A 23078-nucleotide genomic window follows, 5' to 3' on the forward strand; every position below is an offset into this window, starting at 1 on the left:
GCATTATGGCATCGAGGAGGAGACTGCCTATGACTCTTTCCCACATTGTTATCTTCATTACTCTCAATAGACGGACCTAAACACAATCCCAACATATTGTATTACTTGACAAAACAACCTCAATATCTCAAATTACATACATCAAATGATCAAAACAACCTCAAATGTCTCACCCACTGTATATGAAAACTACCTCAAAATCTCACATTACATACATCATAAAACAACTTTCAGATTTCGTATTATTACCTTCAACTGTGTTCTCCTGAACCTTCATCATCGAAATATCGTAATTAACTACAAAAAATTAAAAAATCAATTAAAAAAATCATGTCATCCAGATACTATTAATTTGTCTCAGAATACATTAAAGAGAGGGGCGGACATTAAACACTTACAGACGTTATACAATAATGATTCCTTCGACTTAGATTCCCTACGAACACAGCACTGCTCAGAGAAATAAAAGCAACCTCATTAATAACGAAAATATTGAAAGTAGGTGAAACAACGGAAGTAGTGATATTACAACTCTAAAAGCTACAAAGGATATATATAAATGTAGAAGTATGGGGCGAGAGGTTGAAAAAGATGAATCACCTTCTCCATGGATGAAAAGTAAAAAGCAGAGAGGAAGAAGTTGCGCAAAGCTTCGCTGAGCAAACCCTAATTTTTTCAAATTTCAAATTAAAGAAAGTGTGATGTGTTTTGTGCTGTAATGAAAAGATTAAGCACAGTAAGGATGATGTGGTCTAGAGCGAGCCATGTGTAACTGAATGGCCGTATAATGTAATAAGAGAAATTGTAGAGGGACAAAGCAGTCTTTTCATATGAAATAGGCAACAGGATTTATATGATGAGTCCGACTCTTTGGCAGTTATATGTCAAGGACTGTTTAACTACAGATTTTGGGCCATTGGATGAATATCCATCGGCCAGGATCATATTAAAATTTTAACATGTCCAGCGCTTTTTTAGTGCTGGACGGGAATTCTCATGTCCAACGCTTTATGAGAATCCCCGTCCAGCGCTAAAAAAACGCTAGACATGTTAAAATTTTAATATGCGCCGGATATTCATCCAACTGCCCAAAATCTATACTCCCTCCATGCCATTTTATGTGACCTCATTTTTTTTTGGAAGTCCCAAAAAGAATGAACCTATAATATTTACTATTTTTGAACACTACTTTTCACTATTACATCCTCTACCTCTATATTTTATACTCTCTTTATTAAATAAACACTATTAGAGCAACTCCAATGGGCTCCTCAAACAAGCTCTTAACTCTAGAATTTAGGAGGATATGAAAAATTAGAGCTCCAATGGGCTCCTAACAGCTCTTTAAAAATTTAAGAGCTTCCTCTCTCTCCTTTCTTTTAAAGAACATCTAGGTGCTCCTAACTTATTTTCTTTGAATAAAATAATGACTTCCTTCTATTTCTATTCACTTCTCTCTCCAACTTTTCTCCTAAATAATAATAAAATATGAGTTAAGAACAACTATAGAGAATAGCATCGGAGCTCACACATTATTCAATGTACTAACTCACTAGGAGTCACATTTTATATTATTGTTTAAGGAATGATTTAAGAGCACCATTGGAGATGCTCTTACACCCACTACTTTCCTCCACTATCTCAAATCTATTATTAAATATTGATAGATCTCATCATTTTACCCATTTTTTAACTCTATATATGCCTTTTTCTTAATCTCCGTGAAAGTTAAACCAGGTCACATAAAATTGGACACTTGGAATGTGTGTGGACCGCTAGCCTTGTATGATAGAGATACAGAGAGATATAGAGAGATGTTAAAAAAACAGAGGCAAGGAAGAAAGCGGGACTGTTAGTATATGAATTGGAGAGGAACTCGAGTAGATGGCGTGGAGCTGCTACACTCAAGCTCTGCTTCCAGCTGGTTTCACTAGATTTATGAATTGCTGCTGCCGCCGCCGCCGCCTTGGCCCTCCTAAATTCATCTTTCTTCCTAAGGTCCGTAGCCTCATTTTGTTTGAATTAGGAAGAATAATTAGGGTTTTGCTTTTGTTTTGGTTCTAATAAACGTCTCTCTCTCTCTCTCTCTCTCTCTCGCAGGGTTACTGTAGTGTCTCTAACATCCTAAATACTAAGAATCTACACGGAGATGCTCCCCCAATTTCTTCTACTAGCTTGGAAGCCACACTCTTGAATTACACCCAACGTCAACAAGACACGTCATCCGTTGGAATGACCTCTCCAAATGCTCGTGTTATGCTTATTGATGGCACATCAGTCATTTATAGAGCTTACTACAAGCTTCTTGGTATGTTCATTACCCTTATTTCAACCTATGTCATTTCTCTTTTATTCTACTTCCCGACTTACTTGATTTTATTCGCAGTGAAGCACTATCTTAGGGTAATCATCATCAATGTATATTTCTTGGCTGTGCATATTAAACAGTACCTTAGAAGCACTTCATATATGTACATCATAAAGTTTACGAAGCATCTTTCTCTAATGGAATTACCTTTGTGACTGAATACCCAAATATTTCTTAAATTATGATTTCATAATTTCAGTTGAGATTTTACACTCCTGGATACTTTGAGACACCCCAGAGTTCACACTTTGCATTTATGCACCTGTTCATAATTATTATTCCCTCATCATTTGTTCTCTTATATGACAACTATATAACTGATGAAGTTGCATAGTGGACCAATGTCCTATACCAATTGCCAAGTGCTGTTTTTCCATGGACTATTTGACTTGCTCTATAACTAGTGCATTTTTGCTAATACTTCCGACATTTCTGTAACTGTAGCTAAACTCCATCATGGTCATCTAACTCATGCTGATGGAAACGGAGATTGGGTTTTGACTATATTCACAGCTTTGTCTCTTGTGAGTGCCACTTGCAAAAAGTACATAAAATCATTGTTACTCTATGTTCCTGCATCACAGTAGTGATGTTTTAATTAGATATCCTTGCAGAAGTATTTAAAAATAAATACGGTTTTGGTTGGCTTCGTATAGAATGGAACTTTTGGACTTCTTAGTTTTTTTTAAAAAAAAAATCTGTGTACCTTGTGGAGGCTGTGTTATTCAATGCTCCCGAAAGCCCATTTTTGGGTCGAGAGTGGATCACAGGCGCCCATCTTTGGGGGTATAAATTTGCCTTTCGTGTCCATAATAGATCATGAGAATATTAAAATTTAAAGGTCCAACATCCTTTATAAGTTATAACTAATCTGTCATACCTCTACAGTGCCTTACCATCTCTCTTCTAGCCAAAGTTTTGGACCCTTATAAATCAGTAGATCTCCTAAAATATACTGCAAAATGATTATGTTGTCCTCATGTGACTGCATTCTATAATAGACACTTTTGGAGACTAAGCTTTGCACATTTACATATTTGAAGCCTATCTTTATGTAATATACCAATTAATTGCCAGACAGAAAGTGATAAATTGTGTTCTGAGTTTAATTCAACCAAGCTAAACCAAAACAATATAAAAGAAATTTGTGCGAGGTGAGTAGTCCAAAGAAGCTCAATAATCAAAATAAAAGCTTTTAAGGTGCTGCTAATTTATGCATTATTATGGAATTACAAGGGAAAGCAAATTGATCATAGGAATAGCAAGACCATATATATATTCTAAATTTACCCGTCTTAAAACACAATTTTGTCCAAAATAATATTCACTCTTAGTTGCCAGTTCTATATTATATATATAATTATACATATGGACATTTGGATGCTTATGGGAGTTTGCACACAATTAAACACTATCTTTAACACAAAATGTTGTTATGGAAATACCTTTACTGGTTCCTAAAACTATAATTTCTATCATGAGTACCCTTAAAATTTTAATTTTGTTTATGTATACGCGATCCCGAACACATAGATAATGCATATTTGTATGTTTGTTTTGGAAGCATGAGTGCCCGTGCCAGGGGTGCGCCTTATGGGGATACAGGAATTCGGCTTTAAAATATGGGAATTCGGGTGAGGGAGGATTCGAAAAATATTAATATGTTAAAAAATTATATTATGCATGTTTTTCAAGAGTTACATTTGTATTTTAACTAAAAAGTCAAATAAATAAGTTCATGATCCCTAATAGTTTACATAATAATTACTTGATAACACAGTTGTTGCATTACAAGGTAGTAAGTGATTAAGTAATCAACTAATACAGAATTAATTATTTAACAAGAATCCATGTTCACCTAAGAATCCCAAAGAATCCCTACTTTCTAGATGTTTGTGTATTTATGAGTGCATGTATTATTTAATTATATATATATTTAAACTTGTGATTATAGTCCATAAATCAAGTTTTTCTTATGAAATTTGGTCTTACGATTACTATAATAACGAAGGACCGAAAGAGATGCTGAATCAATGATATTGTAGTTCAGTCTAATGAAGATTTGTATAACACCTCATAATATTTTTTATTAAACCAAATGTCTATATTTATGTTTTAGACTGTTTCCTCTGACTCATTAATTGTTACTTTAGTATGATTATTCATAGGCGTATATGAATTACTTGCAAGTGACTGCATTTATTTTTACCTCTCAGATAATTGATGTTCTAGAATTTATTCCTTCACATGTGGCGGTATGCTCTCTCTCTCTCTCTCTCTCTCCCCCCCCCCTCCCTCCCTCCCTCTCTCCCTCTCTCTCTCAATATTTTAATTACGTAAAAACTGCTAGTCTAGTGTTACAGTCAACTTATGTGTTTACTATATATTCTGTCCCTTTTTTTCTCTACTAATCATTTGTTAAAAAAAATAATTTAGAAATTGCTTTCCTTTGTCTCATTTTCTCAGCCTACATTAATACTTTAAAGTTCAACCGAACTAGGAGAAATTATGTTTTACTGAGTGAAGTCGTCATGCTAAACACTGGGGGTAATGACATTTGTTTGGGTTTAACATTAAGAATGAAAAGTTAAAATTGACCCTTTTTGCTGCATAAACTTGTGTCACTAAAAGAAAGAGTAATTAGTAATTATTTCATTGTTTTACGTCCACTTGTATTTAACATATTTGGACATTTACAATCCTACGTTTGCTTATGTTTAGTACTTTGATTCTTTTCTGCAGGTTGTCTTTGACCATGATGGTATGATCTGGATTTCAGTTACATGAATTGATTTCTTTTGACTCTCGTCCATAGCTACAATGTTTGTGCTTCATATTTATTTTGCATATCATCCTTCTACATAATTTTGAGATGCAGTATGCATTTTGTAATGTAACTATACCATGATGAACTAATTAATTCCTGGAAAGTAAAATTTTAGCAATTTTTTCTTACAAAGATCGTCTTACTATATATTTCATATATTGTTATAGTCTAGATTCAACGGCATGTTTGGATTAGTGTCCAAGTTCGCACACCCTCGGAAAATTCCTCTATATAAATCAGGGTAAGGCTGCATCAATGTGACCTCAGATTCTGCTGATGCTGGAGCCTTATTCATTGGGCTTGACCTTTCTTTTTAATTGTCCAGTTTCGTTCATTGCATTTAATTACATACACTAGACTGAAAGTTTTTGCACAGATATACAAGGGATAGTTTTTGCATAGTTGTGAACTTCCCACTTTATTGTTCTCTGTCCAATTTTTAAGGTCCAATGTCAAGCTTGGTATTGTTGAAATCATCAGGCAGAATATATGCAATTATTAGATATGAATGCAGTATGTTAGCATTTAACAATTTGTTCTTTTGGTTTAGTAGGGTCCTCTGCTAACTTCTTGAACCCCTTCTCTCTCTTCAACTGGTTCTGGTCTGTTGTATGTGTACAATGCTCTATATACTCTTTATAGTTTTTTTTTTTTTGTTAGATGCATGTACTGTAGTCATAGTCTTCTTTCCTATTACCCTAGACACCAAATTGTATGGTAATTTTTTCTTATTTTTTTTGCTAAGCATCTTGTGTGGTAAATTTGTATTGCTTGCCCTATATCTGGCGGTTCTATTGCTTTTAGTTCTCTCTTAAAATTTTAAAAGATAGTTAAGTTATGTGTCAGATATACTCTAGTAAGCTCAAGAACTTATTGCTGATCACGTTGGTGTGCAAGTCTGTCACAGTCTGACCTTGTTATACTTTGCGATTCGCAAAATTTTTGTAGCCACTTGTTATCTTCATGATTTTATATTTCTATTTTTACAGAGCTATAGTTCTAGTATGTTTAGCAATTGTTAAGTTTGGACTGCAGCGACTATCATTTAGTTGTCTTACGCCCATAAAAAGCACCAATTCAAGATACTCTCATCATTATGCACAGTAAACTTGTTTAAGATTACATGCTATTGCCGTTGACTGTCAATTAAAATGTGATTGGCCTATTTTCTTTAATGTTTCACTACCATAGAAATGGAAGCATGTGTGCCTTGAGATTTTATGAAGAGGTCATTTCGTTATATATGGGGGCAATTGTGGTCAGATCAGTACACCATTTTTTTAAAAATGCCGGTTAGGTATTCACTTTTGATTTTGCAATATTATCGTCAACCAGGATGGAGATTAATGTTGGCTGGAAAGAATAAATTATATTTATATCACTAAATAATATTAAATATATAAAAGTCTAGCAATGCGTCTCATTTGAAGGGTTACATGTTTGAATGAGTGGCTTTAGACAGTTAAATAATGAGTTGGGCTGTATTATAGACAATAGAATCCTTATTCCTTAAAGATCAGTTTCCATTTAGTCGTCGTAGGACCGAAGTTATGGAACTTTCAATTTTTTTTTTTTAATAATGTCAAAGTACTATATCAACTTTTTATTTAAAACATCCTTTTGATGCTTTCCGTACCCCCTTTTGTAATTGATAAGGTGGTGTTTGGTATTGTTTTTTGTCTTTTGTTTCTAGAATTGTGTTTTCAGAAACAAAAAAAAACAAAAACTATATTAACTGGAAGTGTTTGGCAACTGTTTCTGAAAACAATTTCAGAAAACAAAAAACACTGTTTTGCTATTATTACGTGTAGTTGTTGATAGTCGTACTAGTGATTAAAAAGGTTAAAGAGTTATCTCGAGAGAGTTTATATTTAGAAAAAAAACAATTTTGTGTTTCCATAAAACAACTCTTTTTTCATGTTTCTTTTTTTCTTTTTGTGTCTCGTTTCCTAATTTCTTTTTCAGAAACAGGATCAAAGACCTCATTTGTTTTTTTAAACAGGAAATAGTTTTATTAGTCATTTAGCCAAACATTCCTAAATTTCTTTTGGTTTGGTTCTTTTAATAAGATACCTGTAGTGCGAGGAGGCGACTTTCTGATGTATTCTTCTCTTCTTTATTTATTTCTCAAGATGATATCCAGTACTAGTGTTTTGTGAGTATATTCCTACTTTTAGTTGCATTTCCTTTTTGTCTGTTCTGTAATTTGAGTGATAGCGGGGTTCGGTGTATCAAGGTTTACCACTTCAGGCATGTTCTAATATCACAAACTAATTCTTAACTCAGCTGCAATGGAAGCCTAGAACCATGACTTTCGAAATGAATATATGTCCTTCAAAAAGACTAGTTTGGAACCTATCTTCAAGATAGTTGCATACCAAATGTTTTAAATCATCAGTTTTGCAGTCTACCTTCAGTCACCCCTTGCATTACCGGTTCTTTATTTGAGTCCTGTAATCTGTGTTGCATGCATGTTTGGTCAAACAATAATTTGTAAAAAATATTTTTCTGTACAGGAATACCATATGGTCATGTCCCTGTCTCATCAAAACAAAGTTTTGTGGCTAAAGGTATGTCTTTATTAGTTGATATATTTTCTGGCGCAATGAGTTTAGTGGGGATTAAGAGTAACAACATGATAGAAACCAAAGGCAATTTGAACGAAGTCTAAGTTTCACAAATAATGCTAAATGACCGTATATATCTCAAACAGATTTCTTTTAATAGTGATTGATATGGAATTTTGTTTTTATCAAATATCTTTGACGTTTACCTGTCAAAAATAATCGCATCCACTTGTACGGGGTTAGTGCTGTACTGTGTGAGATATCTCACAAAGTAGTTAAGAATTGTAGCAGAAATTGTGATATTGAATCACTTTTATGCTCCTGATTATAATTGTTATTTATTAACTCTTTCTTCTGCTAAAGCTTTTCTATTCTGTAGAGGGTACTTGTGGAGTTGTGGTTATGGAGTGATAAGATGATTATTGCTCAGTGCTATGACTTTTCTCTTAATCTGTTTGAAGACATATGTCTTCAGAATTAGACCCAGTTGTGTGCATTATGCAATTTCAATATCAATGCAATGCAACTGCTATAACCCGAGTATACTTCGAAATAGTGGTTCTTAGTTTTACTCATCTGCACCTTTTAAAACCAACTAGCTTATAGATCGCACGGATGACTTGTAATATTTGTTCTTTCATCGTATCTATTTTAATATTTAATTTTGTTTTGTTGATACAATTATGTTAGAATAAAATGTGTTTTAATTTAAAACAGGTTTTTAGATAATTAATAGACTTGTTTGGTCAATATATTTTTATTGGACATGATTTATAAATAAATAAGCCAGAGAGATATGTTTTAATAAGGATGTTTAAATATGTTTTTTTTATAAATAAAAAGGCCCATTAAAATATGTTACAAAATAAAGAGGCCCATAAAGGGGCCCATATACTGACCGACCAAAACTTTTAGTGTTTCGGCTTTAATAGTATAGTATAGATATACTGACCGACCAAAACTTTTAGTGTTTCGGCTTTAATAGTATAGTATAGATTGCTGCCTCTGTTAGCATAAGTTACCAGTTTTGCCAAGTCATCTCAGCATTGTTCCTAAATAAGATTAAAGCACATTTTTGCTTTATGCGATACCGATACTAAATTCTAAACGCAATGCAGTTCCAAAGTTTGGACCGTCCTTGTAATGTATTTTAGAATACAGTATTCTATGTATATTGAGCATTTAATATTGCTATACTTCGGCAGCTAATGGTGGATGGTTTCTGATGGAGTCAGTGGTCTTCTGTGATAAAAATTTTTAATTTAAAGAGAGTGCTCCTTTACATTTCCATAATATAGTCTTTCAGTAACTAATGCTCTTTGAAGGCGCACTTTTGTTAAAATTCATTTTTGATACATACTCGCAGTCTTGCACATGCACATATCATTAATCATACACAAACATATTGTAGACAGAAGGGTTTAATGCATGTATCTCTTTGTGCATAAACTTAAATTTAAACAATTAAGCGTACAGTTACCAATTTGCCATAAACACTTGATGAGTTCTGATAGAATTTTAAAGATATTTGAGGTCAATTTTAATGTTATATACTTTAGTTTGGTAGTTAGGGTTTGTCAAATGATAAACACTGCCATATGTGCTAGTTTGGTCAGCCTAGTATGTGACTCGGTATAGGTTTTATTGGTCACATTTACCTATACCAACTATTACTACATAGTTGTATGGCATCTTTCATTACCTTGCTGCCCCAATCTTTGCTTCCTGAGTTCCCAGTATGACGGATTGCCACAAATTCCAAATTTACAAGAGGTCTTAAAAAATAAATGTATCAACTTGGATTTGATTATGGTATTACAATGTGTAAAACCCCTCTATATAATAGCTTAGATTAGATAACTGAAGGTCGCTAAATAAAACCCATAACCTGACTTGATCAATAAAACATGAAATCTAAGAAACTCTTATAACTTCTAAACTCCCAAATAATAGTCTATGACTGACTTGATGAAGAAACAATAAATTACTGACCAATCAATTCCGTATACTGAATATTACTATGAAAATTCATGTACCCATGATATTTCTTTTCTATTTGTATTTCTTAAATATGAAAGCTTGTTTGGTTGTATCAAGAAATGCAGAGTTGACAAAATATGCTGCAATTATGTGTAGGCTTGAACTTTCGTCACACTCTTTACCCGCCTTACAAGAGTAACCGATCTCCGACCCCTGATACGGTAGTTCAAGGGCTTCAATATTTGAAAGCTTCACTTAAAGCTATGTCCGTCAAAGTAATTGAGGTGAGAACTGCATGACTCTAATATATTATTGAATGGATTTGTTTTGTAAACGAAACTATCATGGTAAATGAGAATATGATATGATAATATGCTTAAATCAGGTGCCTGGTGTTGAAGCTGATGATGTTATAGGAACTTTAGCTTCAAGGAGTGTTAGTGATGGGTATAAGGTAATTTCTGTAATCTGTTTTCATTGCGGCATTGATTTCATAGACCTGGCCCTGGGATGCATGTTGAAGTGTTACATGAGCTACAAAGTATGGACCAATAGCTAAAAAATTATTGCATTCTCAAAAGCAATTTTTCCCTTCCCTTTCTCATGCCAACCTATCAATGTGGACAGGGATATTAGTTATCTCGAAGTCGTTTATTACAATGTAAAGCAATATTGGCAAGACCTTTAAACTCACTTTTCACTTATCGCTTGATGTGATTTTTGGGATAGGAGAGCATAAAAAGTTTACTTGGTAGGGTTTGTGAAAAATGAAAATTCTTTGTCGTTCATTGTTTCTTTATGCTTAATCATATAATTATACAGGACTAAGGCAAGCCTTATCTTCGTAACTTATTTTTTCTATAAATCTTGCATTGCATATACAATGTTAGGACTAAGACTTGGTCACCTCTAATTTTTATAATCATCATCATTTTCTTGTAAGGTTAAATATTGAGCTTGCTTAATTCGAGGAAATTGTCTTTATTTGATCTTAAATTTGCAGTTCTTGTGATTTTCAAGGGCCTGTATATAATTGTGAGCATCCTGTATGGTCTTAGTTGTTAAAAATGTTACTGAGATTCTACGGTGTTCTATAATATGCCTTCTAAAACTTGAGAAGATGGTTCATTGTAGAACAAGAATGCCAAAACTACTTATGAAAATGGGAAAAAAATGAATATTATAGCAACCCATTGAACATGGATTTCCTATATACCCCTTCATCAATCCTTAACTGAAAGAATTACAATGTGCAGTAAGAATGGATTGTCGTTTCTATACATATTATTTATATTATTTTCAGTGTTAATGTTATTACTTACCAGTTGTATTATCTTTACATAACAGGTACGAGTTGTCTCCCCGGACAAAGATTTCTTTCAAATTCTATCTCCTTCGTTACGCCTATTGCGAATTGCTCCTCGTGGATTGGAGTTAGTATAACCCATATCTGGTTTTTCGTATTACTTATTTTTCAATACAGTAGTTTTTTATGTACACCGGGGACCACGAGAGCGAAGATATGAACCTATGACCTTGATCATAGGGAAGGGTAGAAGAAACTTTGCCCCTGGAAATCAATGAATCCTCCAGCCTGTATCTGTTATTTGCAGAGATATGTGTAGGTTCTTGGTGAAAGTTTTTTTTTTTGCCACTGGGTGGAAGCCCTCTGTGAAAGCTCTAAGATGAATTTTGACGCAGTACTCTTTGTGCTTCCACAGCCGATTGGCTTCTTGGGTAAAATTTGTCAACTGGGTTCCTCACACTGCATATATGTTTTCTCCAGGATGACTTCATTTGGCATAGAGGATTTTGCTAAAAAGTATGGCACGCTCAAACCTGCTCAGTTTGTTGATATAATTTCGCTTGTGGGTGACAGAGCTGATAATATACCAGGTTTTTTATTTACTTTATACACTTTTAAATCATACTCCCTCTGCCCCTCTCATTTCTTTACACTTTTATATTGCTCGACATGCATTTTAAGACGCATATAAAATATAGTTCCATAACTTTTTTTTTAAATTTTTTCTTTTTTGTATAAAAGTTTGGATAGTAAATTTTATTCAGAAGAAAAAAAAAGTTCAAAATAATTTATCAAACTATATTTTAGGAGAGCATTAAAATGCGTGCCGAGTCCCCGTCCCCCAATGTAAACAATTGAGGGGGACGGAGGGAGTATAACCTTAATACAAGTAATTCATATCACATATAGTAACAATGTGAGTTGGAAATAATATATGGGTGTTTCGTGCCTGTTCCTAGATGCTTTCTGCTCTTGCTTCTAAGACTCGTAAATCATGTTGAACATAGTTTGTGAACTTTACCATCCAATTTTATATGCTCAGACTCGCCAAGAATTTGAAAAAATTACATGTTTTGGGCTTAGAATAAGTGTCCAAGTGTCCATATCCATGTCAGACCATTGAGTGCCCGACATGGATACTCGAGGTAAGCTGAAGAGTCCAAATAACAGATTTGCTAATCAATATTTATGCACCGTTGTTATGTGAAAGTTCAAAGCATGCTTATGAGCCAAAATATCCATTGTCACATTTTTTAGTTGGTTGTATAAATGTATATTCAGCATTGCAGACATAATATTTTGCTTCTTATGTATCACCTTCAATCTGTACTTGTTTCTTTTTTCCTTTTGTAATAGTATTGGAGGTGTGGAACTAAGTTTGGCTAAAATATAGAAAAAATGCGCTATATTGTAATTTGAAGCTAAGCAAATTCCGACATAATTAATGTTATTGGCCAATTTTAAGCCCAAAAAGTACACCCCAAAACAAAAATACGATTCTTAAACCCAAATAAAAAGAGTGTATCAGCTTCCAATGACATCAAGAAAAGAGAACCCTGATTGACCTATGTCATTGCTTGTTGATGATAGCAGTGAGTCATTTAGAAACCTAGATGGGGAATCATATGAGGTCATGAGGACAATGATAAGGTCTTCGTACATTGAATTAGACAACAGTCGGAAAAGCTTCTGGAGCTTGAGAGCCATCACAGTCAAATTAGCGTCTCAAAATCAGCCTCAAAATCTAACCAAATTCAGAAACATGTGTGTTTCAAGTTAAAAAAGGAGTACAGGTGAGATGATGTTTAGTAGACGAGGATGAAGAAGAAAAGGAACAAGAGTTTGAACTTGAAAGAAACACTTCCAGACTTGGACATGATTCAGATGAGGATTTTAAAGATGAATATGATTTCAATGAAGATCATGGATGATATATATACCAGTAGCCTATTAAACTTGAACCTTGAATTTCGAAGTTTAATTTTAGTATTGTTTTTGCCCTCTAGAAGTATGATCTAATATATTTAAAAAAAATTATGTTTTTTAACCCTAATAGTGTGTTTAAGCACATTATGAACTAAAATCATGTTATAATTTTAAGTAATTTTGTATAAAACCTAAGTAATATATTCTTAAAAATAATTGTAAAATGTACCCCTAGCTTCAAATAAGCTCTGCGCCTCGCTTTTGCGCTTTGCGCCTAGGCTCCTAGGGTTTTGTGCCTTGGTATGCATAACGCTTTCGATAACACTGGGTATGATCTACTTAATAATTTTTTCGGGAGGCTGGTCCGTGAAAAGTGATTGTATATAAACATCTTTTAGCAGTTTCTTTATCTAACCGGAAGACAAAAACATCATGATGGGTGACTAAAGCGCTGATAGGGTGCCGTGGTCCCCTGTATTCATAAAAGTCTAAGCTTAAAGCTTATAGTGATAAAAACCCCCCTCAAATATGGCTTCATCAATTGCTTGTCTGGTTCCTGGACTCATTGTTTCCTTAATTTTAGATTTTCTGTTTAATAAGTTCATACTAACACAGCGTGTTGAGGTTTTAATTTCGACATATAATATTCTTATGTAGGAGTTGATGGAATTGGGAATGTGCATGCTTTGCAGTTGATCACGAAATTTGGTAAGGCAATGTGAAGTACCTAGTTTTTTTCTTGGGTTCTGCATGTGTGCAACATTTGTCTTCACTTATCACTATGATACGTTTTTCCCTCAGTTTTCACCGTGTTGTGTTGCACATCTCTGGAACAATCATGAAATGTGTATGGTTAGTAATTTCTAGTGGGATTCAGGAGGGCTATATAGTATCTTTGATAAGATGTCTTACATCTATACTATACTATACTATACTATACTATTTTATATTTAAACGTATGCAATAAAAGAACAAAAATCATAGTCAATGTGCACGGGTAGAAGCTTAATCTCAAATCGGGTTCATAGTATTGAAGAATGAAATTTGGATTTTAATATCACAGTTTTGATATGCAAAATACTTTGTTACAGCTTCTGATGACTTACGCTGTCTGCTATATTTAATAGCGTATGTTGTCAAATAATAACAAAAAGTGTTATCATCAACAATCTTGTTTTTTGGCGATGCCTAGGTGCTATTTATGCCCCTGCGCCTTGCTGTCCATAAATTTTGAGCCAAGGCATCATTATGTCGCCTTGTAATGTCTAGGCTACGAATTGACAACGAAGGGCCAGCCCAGAAACCCACACCTCACACAATCCATTTATCATGAATTTAAAAGTGAGAAAAAAGAGCAGGCTACTTGCCAATGTCCTAATCTGTTTATTTACGAATAGTAGGAAGTCTTGACAATTCATGTTCTACATCTTCTCCTTGTGCATGTCTTCATCTTCATCTATTTCCTTCATTTTCTTTGTACCTTCAATCATCACCAATCTCTTCCGTGGTCAATGTTCATCTCATATTTTTTATATCTTCCCTTGCAAACAAGTTTATCTGGTGCCTTTGGCTATTACTTTTCAAATTATCTTTGAAGTAGTGAATTGAGACTTACATCCTATTTTGAAGAATGTCTCCAGTTGCATTGCACCAGTAAGTAGTGGACTGAGTTCCCAAATCTGGATATAGACAATATTATCTAATCATTGCCATTGCTCACTTACATGATATTCTTAATTTTCTTAATGTCTTTAATTTCATTTAGTTGACAGTTTCTTTGGTTGAATTTTTTTTAAGTTCACCACTATAATAATGTGATTCGAAATTGCTAACTATTCATCTGTACTATTCTATAAGGTACGTTGGAGAACTTGTTACAAAATGTTGATCAAGTTGAAGAGGAGAGAATCAGAAAGGTTACTATTTACCTACATTTTTGTTTGTTAAACTTGCGATCCTTGACTAAAGGAGAGCTCTTATATGTTGTTTGTTTGTAATCTCTTTTTTCTCAATGTTATTAAGTAGAAAGTTTGACATGTGCCATCGTTGCTTAATATAATATAGTAACCTTCATTACTATTACTAACCTAAACATAAGTTGTTGTATACTTATATTCAGTTTAGGAAACTGACCTGATCTTTATCAATGGATACAATAAAGGATTGAACATGGATAACCTTAGTTTGGTCATTTCCATGATCCCAGCATCCAAATAATCATGGGTCATAAAATGTTTTCATATTTGTTATTCTAAAATTGGTTCTACACCGATTTTATTTGATAGTAAAATAATAGAAGAAACCGAGAATTATGTGATGAGATAAATAATAATATGAATTATCATAGTGGTCTAAGTGCGGTACTTTTTGCATGTGTAAATGGGAGGGGAGGGATGTTTGAGATCTAAGTAAATTGTGATATATGCTTCTTCTTCTTTAAAGTATGATGTATGCCCCAGTCTTTAGTAGTAAAATTCAGTGGACACAAAGGATTTTTGGATATTCCAGTGTAAATGACATTGCATTCTTGATTAACTTTTTTCAATAGTACAATCAATCTTAATCCTAATTTAGAGTAAAAAGAAGTGGGCCTACTTATCCGAAACAATTTAAATGATCTGTCTAAAAGCTGAGTTTATACTCATCTTAAAGTTGTATGACTTCTTTGTGATTGGATATGCCAATATATATCTAATCCTACTATATTAAGTTCCTAAAAGAAGTACTCCCTCTGTCCCCCTCATTTGTTTACGTTACTTTTTGGGACGCTTTTTAAGACTCATTTAAAGTATAGTTCCATAATATATATTTTTTAAAAAAATTCCTGAATAAAAGTTTGATGTTGTCATGCCTTCAATGTATGACAAAGCTATTTTTGGTGTTTTCTGTGTTTATGAACTGAAATAACAGGAAATCAAGTAATAGAACAGTAGATTATAGCTAGGTAGAGGTGAATTAAGGCAGAGAGATGTAGAATTGAGAGAGAAATGAGAGAGAGAGATCAGATCAGGAGAGAGAGGCAGAGTTTAGAGAGAGAAAGAGAGGGAAAATCAGTTAGAGAGAAGAGAGAGAGAAACTTGGAGAATAAGTTGTATTTCATAATATGCATAATAGCTGTTTACAAGCCTATTTATAACTAGAACAACATATAGTACTAAAGACACTATTACCCCTGCAGTTGTACTTATACTACTATCCTACTTCTTATAGGCTATTCCTGACAATCCTTCCCCCTTAAGTGCAGCCATGTCCTCATGGTGATTAGTACCTCCCTTGACTTCCTCCTCAAATCTTCTAGACAAGGCATCAGCTATAGTGTTTTCTTGCCCTTTCCTATACACAATTGTATAGTCATAGCCTAGTAACTTGCTGATCCACTTCTGTTGCAGCAAATTACTGATCTTTTGCTCAGTCAAGTACTTCAAGGACCAATGATCTGTTTTAATAGTGAAATGCTTATCCATCAGGTATGCAGACCACTTCTTCACTGCTACCACTTCTTCACTGCTGCTACTAATGCCATTAATTCCTTCTCATAAGTGGACATGGCCTGGCCTTTTGTTCCCAATGCCTTGCTGAAATAAGCTAGAGGTTGCCCTTCTTGAGTCAGCACAGCTCCAATGCCAGAGTTACAAGCATCAGATTCAATTGTGAACTGCTTATTAAAGTCTGGTAACCTCAAAACAGGAGTACTGGCCATAGCATCCTTAAGAGCCTGAAAGGCCTTAGTAGCTTCTTCACTCCACTTGAAGTTGTCTTTCCTGTAACAGGTCTGTTAGGGGCCTGGCTATAGTACCATAGTTCTTTACAAATTTCCTACAGTACCCAGTTAGGCCCAAAAAACCCCTTAGTGCCTTGATATTCTCAGGTGGAGGCCAAGAGACCATGTCAGCAACCTTAGCTTGGTCCACAGCTACCCCTTGCTGTGAAATGACATGCCCAAAGTAAGCTACTTGAGTGGTCATGAATTCACACTTGGACTGCTTAGCAAAGAGGGTATGCTGCCTCATCAGTTGAAACACTTTCCTTAAATGTACCAAATGGTCTGCCTTTGACTTAGAGTATACCAAGATATCATCAAAGAAGACAAGGGTAAAACTCCTTAAGTAAGGCCTGAAAACCTCATTCATTAGGCTCTGAAAAGTGGCAGGGGCATTTGTGAGGCCAAATGGCATCATAGTAAACTCATAATGCCCCAAGTGAGTTCTAAAGGCTGTCTTTTCTATATCCCTTTCTTTCATCCAGACCTGATGGTACCCAGCCCTTAAATCCAGCTTAGTGAAGTACTTAGCTCCATGCAGTTCATCTAATAATTCCTCAATTAGAGGAATTGGAAATTTGTTCTTGATAGTCATTGAATTGAGCTTCCTATAATCAATACAGAATCTCCAGCTGCCATCTTTTTTCTTCACCAGTAAGATTGGAGAGGCAAAGGGTGAACTACTAGGCCTGATTATACCAGATTCCAACATCTCTGCCACTAAAGCTTCAATTTCATTTTTCTGGTTATAAGAATTTCTGTAAGGCCTTATGGAAAAAGGTTGTGAACCCTCTTTTTTTAAGTCAATGGAATGCTCTATTTTTCTCTCAGGAGGCAACCCTTCAGGGGCTCTGAATATGTCCTTAAATTCCTCCATTAGACTGTGAAGCTGTTCCTGGTCTTCCTCTGACTTAGTTTCTTTATCCAGCTGGTGTGATAATAAGGATCCTTCTGGTTGTTGGACCCCTTCCAAAATGATCAAGAGTCCATGTCCCTGCCTCTGGCAGCTTCTCACAAATTGATCAGCAGTCATCTGATGTAGCCTGGGCTTATTAGAGTGTTGGTTCCCTTGTAACACTATCAGCTCTCCTGACTTCTGAAATTTCAATTCCAATTTCTTGAAGTCAAAAGTCACAGGACCTAGAGAACCCAACCAATCTACCCCCAACACCAAGTCATAACTTCCCATTGGTAAGGTTTTCACAGGAGTCTGAAACTTATATTTACCAATGTTCCAAGAGAACCCTTGACATTCATAATGACTAACCAGCTGATTTCCATTTGCAACCATGACTCTCATAGGTTTAGTTTTTTGACCAGCTCACACTTTAATTGTGAAGCAGTCTTCTCATCTAAGAAACTGTGGGTGCTTCCCCCATCTATCAGAATAGAAAACTGCTTCTTGTTCTTGTACCCAGTCAAAGTAATAGTTTGACTCCCTTTAAGACCCTCAATGGCATGCACAGACACTTCTATCTGCTGATCCTGAGTCTGACAATCTTTAGTAATGGTTGTCTCTTCTGTGACTATGACATTTCCTTTACTGAGTTCTGTGTCCTTGCATGTACTTGATTCAAGCTCCTCTGTGGCCCTTGCTTCTATTTGCAATATTTTTCCTTGATTTACAGCCTGTTTCTCCATAGCTGCTGGCTTGAGTTATTTAGTATCCCCTTTGTTTCCCCTTCTAGTTTGCTCTAAATACTTAGCTTTTTTATAAGCTTCTTCTCTAGATTTAGGAGTCAATATCCTGAGGACTTGTTGCACTTCAGCCTGCATTCCCCCAATGAAACTTTCTAAGAAATACTCCTCTGTCAGAGAGGGTATCTTTTCTTTCAGTTGCCCCACCAGTCCCTCAAATTCAGTGTAGTATTGTTCCATTGACTTAGTCTGTTTTAGTTGTTTGAACCTTTCCACCAGCCATTCTTTCTTGCCTTTTCCAAATCTCTGAGTAAACTGTTTAGCAAAGTTTTTCCACTCACAAATGGAATTATGAAGGGAGTAGATGTGGTACCAACTCCTGGCAGTTCCTTCCAAATGCATTCCTGCAACTGTCACTTTCTTCCTCTCATTGACTCCAAATACCTCAAAGTACTGATTACAGTCCTGTAACCAGTCTTCCACATCATCACCTTCACTGAACTTAGGGAAAGTGAGCTTAAGATGTTGTAAACCTTGCACATTTTTTGTGCTACTCAGTGATGCTGGCTTCTTAGCTTTATTAGCTGTTGTTTTCAGAAATCTCTCCATCAGTTGCTTTGCCACTGCAATACTAGACTCCAGCTTTACAAGCTTCTGTTCTAAAGCTTCCTCATCATCCTTAAGCTGTTGCCTGAGTCCTAACACAGCCTTATCAAATTCTGTGTCCACACCTTCATAAACTACCATGTCATTCATCATGCTTCACAGATAACTTCAGTTTCACTGAATTGTCTCGATTACTTCACCAAACAGCAATACAATCTCCCAAAACACACAAATCTCAACAACAAATACTCTAACAGTATATACTAACAAAAAACAGCTGTAATCTATAGAATCACAACAGTAAACTTCAGAACAATCAACAGAAATCCTCAGATCTGAGAGAGAAGTCACAGAACAGAGTACCCGGACTGTTTTGATCAATTCTGCAGATTTACTTATGCGATTACAGTGATTCCACAACCGCTCCAGTCGTTTTGAGTAGCACAGTGAGATAGAAGCAGTGGCTGGATCTAATTTGAGGGCTCTGATACCAATTTGTCATGCCTTCAATGTATGACAAAGTTATTTTTGGTGTTTTCTGTGTTTATGAACTGAAATAACAGGAAATCAAGTAATAGATCAGTAGATTATAGCTAGGCAGAGGTGAATTAAGGCAGAGAGATGTAGAATTGAGAGAGAAATGAGAGAGAGAGATCAGATCAGGAGAGAGAGGCAGAGTTTAGAGAGAGAAAGAGAGGGAAAATCAGCTAGAGAGAAGAGAGAGAGAAACTTGGAGAAGAAGTTGTATTTCATAATATGCATAATAGCTGTTTACAAGCCTATTTATAACTAGAACAACATATAGTACTAAAGACACTATTACCCCTGCAGTTGTACTTATACTACTATCCTACTTCTTATAGGCTATTCCTGACAGATGTTTAAACTTTTATTCAATAAAAGGAAATTTTAAAAAAATGTTATAGAACTATAATTTATAGGAGCCTCAAAATGCGTGCAAACAGTGAAAGTAAACAACCTAGAGGGACGGAGGAGTAGTTTGCTAAATGAGTTCATATTATGAGGTGAACGATGCCCTTCATTTTCTGCCTTGGAGTAATGCCCGATTCATGTTTTTCAGGCAGTTACATAGTTATGCAGTAATCTCCTGCTTCAGGTTATCTTGTTTCTATAATTGATAAATTTTAGTTTTATATTTCTTAATGTAGGCTTTGATTTCAAATGCGGAAGAGGCTATTCTTAGCAAAAATTTGGTATATCCATGTTTTCTTGCTCTTTTCTTCTTTTATATACTTTTACATTTCTTTACATGTTTCAGCTTATGTTGTATAGCTGAGAAATTTCAGTAACTCTCTCAGCATGAACGTTAGACAGGAATTGGTCTCGGTCTCAGCTGAGTGCTCACAAAATTGTTATCTTACAGCTGATATGAGAGCTCTTAAGAGAAGTTTTAATTTGAATTGTCAACTGACTATTTGCATGCTACTAGGCAGCACTTTAAGAATATTGATATGCATGTTCATTTATTATATTAGTGTGTTCATTCTGGCAGGCATTGTTGCGTTCGGATCTACCATTTTACATGGTCCCTTTTGCAACAACAGATCTCAAGTTTACCAAACCAGAGGTTTTGGACACTCCCTTCCTAGTTAACATCTGTCTTCCTTTAATAATGATTATGATGCTTACATTATGTATATCCTTTGGTAGATTTGTATATGGTAGTTGCATAGTGCAAGCCAGTGGAGGTGCTAAAACTGGTGCTATATATATAACATAGCATCCAAGGAAAAAATCTCACTCCAATGGGGTGCTAAACATGGATGTAAAATGGCAAAGTGGTGCTAAATATGCAAGTGGGAGAAATCAATATTTAAATTAATGTTGACTAATAAAGTAGTGCATTTAAAGGTTGGGTGAATGAAATATAGCTATATCCAGATAATTTGGTGCTATTTTAAAACTATCATTGGAGTATAAGTTCTATTTTAACATCAAAAATCACTTTTTGATTTCATTATAGCACTACGCTATATTTATTTTAGCACCACCAGTGGACTTGCTCTTAGGGATTAGTTTCAGTCACTTTTGCTTTTTGTGATCATTAGCTGGTGATTGTGCAATAAATAATATTACTATGGGACTCTTCTCACTCTCCATCTTCATGTATCAATTGTCTGGTATAGATAGCACAATAACAGAATTATGATGTCAGTCAAGTGGTGTATCTCATTTATACTACTCCCAGATTGAAACACGGGACTAAGATATTGAAAAACATCTCCATTGCCCTACTAGCAGTACAAGCATGAGTATTTCTCTACTCTGTATGACATGGCAAAGTTTTGTCTTTGCTTGTATGTATATGAACAGGACAATGGGGAGAAATTTACGAGCCTGTTGACAGCGATAAGTGCCTATGCAGAAGGATTTTCAGCAGATAAAGTCATTCGAAGAGCTCTTTATTTATGGAAGAAGCTTGAGAAGCAATAGTATGATTCAGTTTAGAATGTCTACTATGTAAATGAGTATAGGTGCTTGCTTATAGACATTGCCTTCTTGGTGCAAATAATTGGAATCCTTAATGTAAATGAGTTGCCTAGTTTCCTGGTAGATGTAATCCTTGGATTTTTTTTATTTTTTTTTATATAATGCCTTCTTAATGCAAATCCAATTTGTCATCAAGTCGTCAGCACCTGTTGTTTACCCCTCTCTCAGAGCATTAATATAATTTTGATTACTCCATAGACTATGTTTGATTTTTTTTTTTTTTTTTTGAGTAAATAACTTTTTCATTCAATAGCAAAAATCGTTCATAATGGTCTCCAACAAATTAGTAGGAGACTTAAATACAAGAGAGCAATTTAGAGAATAAGAAATTCTAGCTAGCTTATGAGCTACCTTGTTTGCTTGCTTACGGCTAGTTATGAGCTACCTTGTTTGCTTGCTTACGGATATAAGTAACCATGATACTAGGAGCAGATCTGAGCATCCCTTTGCAATGATCTAGCACATGACCCACCTCCAACAAGTTTTCTTGTCCCGCAAAGCACTAGCAATAAGAAGAGAGTCTGTTTCTATAACCACATTGTCATCATCTCTCTGCATAACCCATGAGAGAGCCTCCCTGAACTTCGCAGGTTGGGCTGAGTCAGTTCGGCCGAATCGAAAGAACCGAATTTCAAAATTTTTGTGGACCGAATTGGACCGAATTTAGTATATGGACCGAATCGAAATAATTCGGTTCGGTTCTTTCTTTAAGAGCCGAATTAATTTTATCAAAAATAAAAAAAAACAACAAAGTATGTGACAGGTGGTAGCAAACATAATTACTTCTGGACAAATAGATGGTAGCGAATAAAAGGGTGATGGTAGCGTATAAAAAGGTTAGTTACACACTGAAAAGTGTAAAGCTCCTCAGATGATGGGTGGTGGGCGGAGATTGATTGATCTCCTTACCAGTACATTAAACTTTCTTTGTCATCTGGTCTTACTTGTTGGGGCAAACTCTTGGAACTGGAGTATCAAGCCCCCTGCTGGTGACAGAATCTCTGGCTGGCTCGATCTCTACTTGTAATTGAGGCCGTATGTAAGCTGTGATTAGGGTTTGAGTATTTGAGATGGGCGGCTGAAGACTACAGTTTTGTTTTTGTGGGAGTGGGACTGTAAGTCTGAATATAATTCAAAAGATATATAAATTATTTATATGAATATTTCGGTCTATTCGGTCCAGAACCGAAATTTCTTATAAGGGACCGGACCGAACCAAAATTTAATTCGGTCCGGAACGAAAAACCGAAAGAACCGAAATCTTGAAAAAATTGGAACCGAATCGAACCAAATTTTCATGGTTCGGTTCGGTTCTTCGGTTTTGGTTCTGTTTTACTCAGCCGACCTAGTCGCAGGATATGGCATAGTCTTTACTCGCGCCTCTCCTATGTGATTCTAAATTACCATTCCTGTCGAGAAGGTTTCTGCATGTGGAAAAATAGAAGCATCAACATTCAACTTAAGCTTACCTTGGGGTCTGGGGAGGAGAACGTCATTTACGGTCATTCACGACACCTGGTATAGGATTACCAGATTTAGTGTTAATTTTCGCCCTATCTTTCGTCCATTCCTTAATGTTGTTATAGCTC

The 23078-nt window shown here is 35.1% G+C and overlaps 1 protein-coding gene across 5 annotated transcripts; it reads left to right on the forward strand.

Moving 5' to 3' along the window:
• Window positions 1-1779: 1779 nt before the first annotated feature.
• On the forward strand, window positions 1780-21624 carry LOC108199388 (uncharacterized). Of its 5 annotated transcripts, XM_017367179.2 has the most exons (15): window positions 1780-1998; window positions 2101-2308; window positions 2813-2892; window positions 4585-4623; window positions 5111-5129; window positions 7712-7765; window positions 9899-10026; window positions 10128-10196; window positions 11090-11175; window positions 11529-11638; window positions 13632-13682; window positions 14832-14890; window positions 20148-20192; window positions 20492-20566; window positions 21313-21624. In XM_017367179.2, the coding sequence occupies exons 1-15, from the start codon at window positions 1885-1887 to the stop codon at window positions 21430-21432; spliced, it is 1257 nt and encodes a 418-aa protein (XP_017222668.1). In that variant the 5' UTR covers window positions 1780-1884; the 3' UTR covers window positions 21433-21624. The 5 variants fall into 5 exon arrangements, with proteins under 5 accessions (XP_017222668.1, XP_063938767.1, XP_017222670.1 ...); XM_064082697.1 differs by lacking the exon at window positions 20148-20192; XM_017367181.2 differs by lacking the exon at window positions 7712-7765.
• Window positions 21625-23078: the final 1454 nt, after the last annotated feature.

This window comes from Daucus carota, chromosome 8, assembly GCF_001625215.2.
Source record: "Daucus carota subsp. sativus chromosome 8, DH1 v3.0, whole genome shotgun sequence".
In the NCBI taxonomy this organism is placed as follows: domain Eukaryota; kingdom Viridiplantae; phylum Streptophyta; class Magnoliopsida; order Apiales; family Apiaceae; genus Daucus; species Daucus carota.

What these genes read in the sequence shown, in the direction of transcription:
- LOC108199388 (XM_017367179.2), top strand. Translation starts at nt 1,885, where the DNA reads ATGGCGTGGAGCTGCTACACTCAAGCTCTGCTTCCAGCTGGTTTCACT. An exon ending in GTGTTAGTGATGGGTATAAG is followed by an intron (nt 10,197 to 11,089) that starts GTAATTTCTGTA and finishes TTTACATAACAG; the next exon opens with GTACGAGTTGTCTCCCCGGA. An exon ending in AAGAGGAGAGAATCAGAAAG is followed by an intron (nt 14,891 to 20,147) that starts GTTACTATTTAC and finishes TTCTTAATGTAG; the next exon opens with GCTTTGATTTCAAATGCGGA.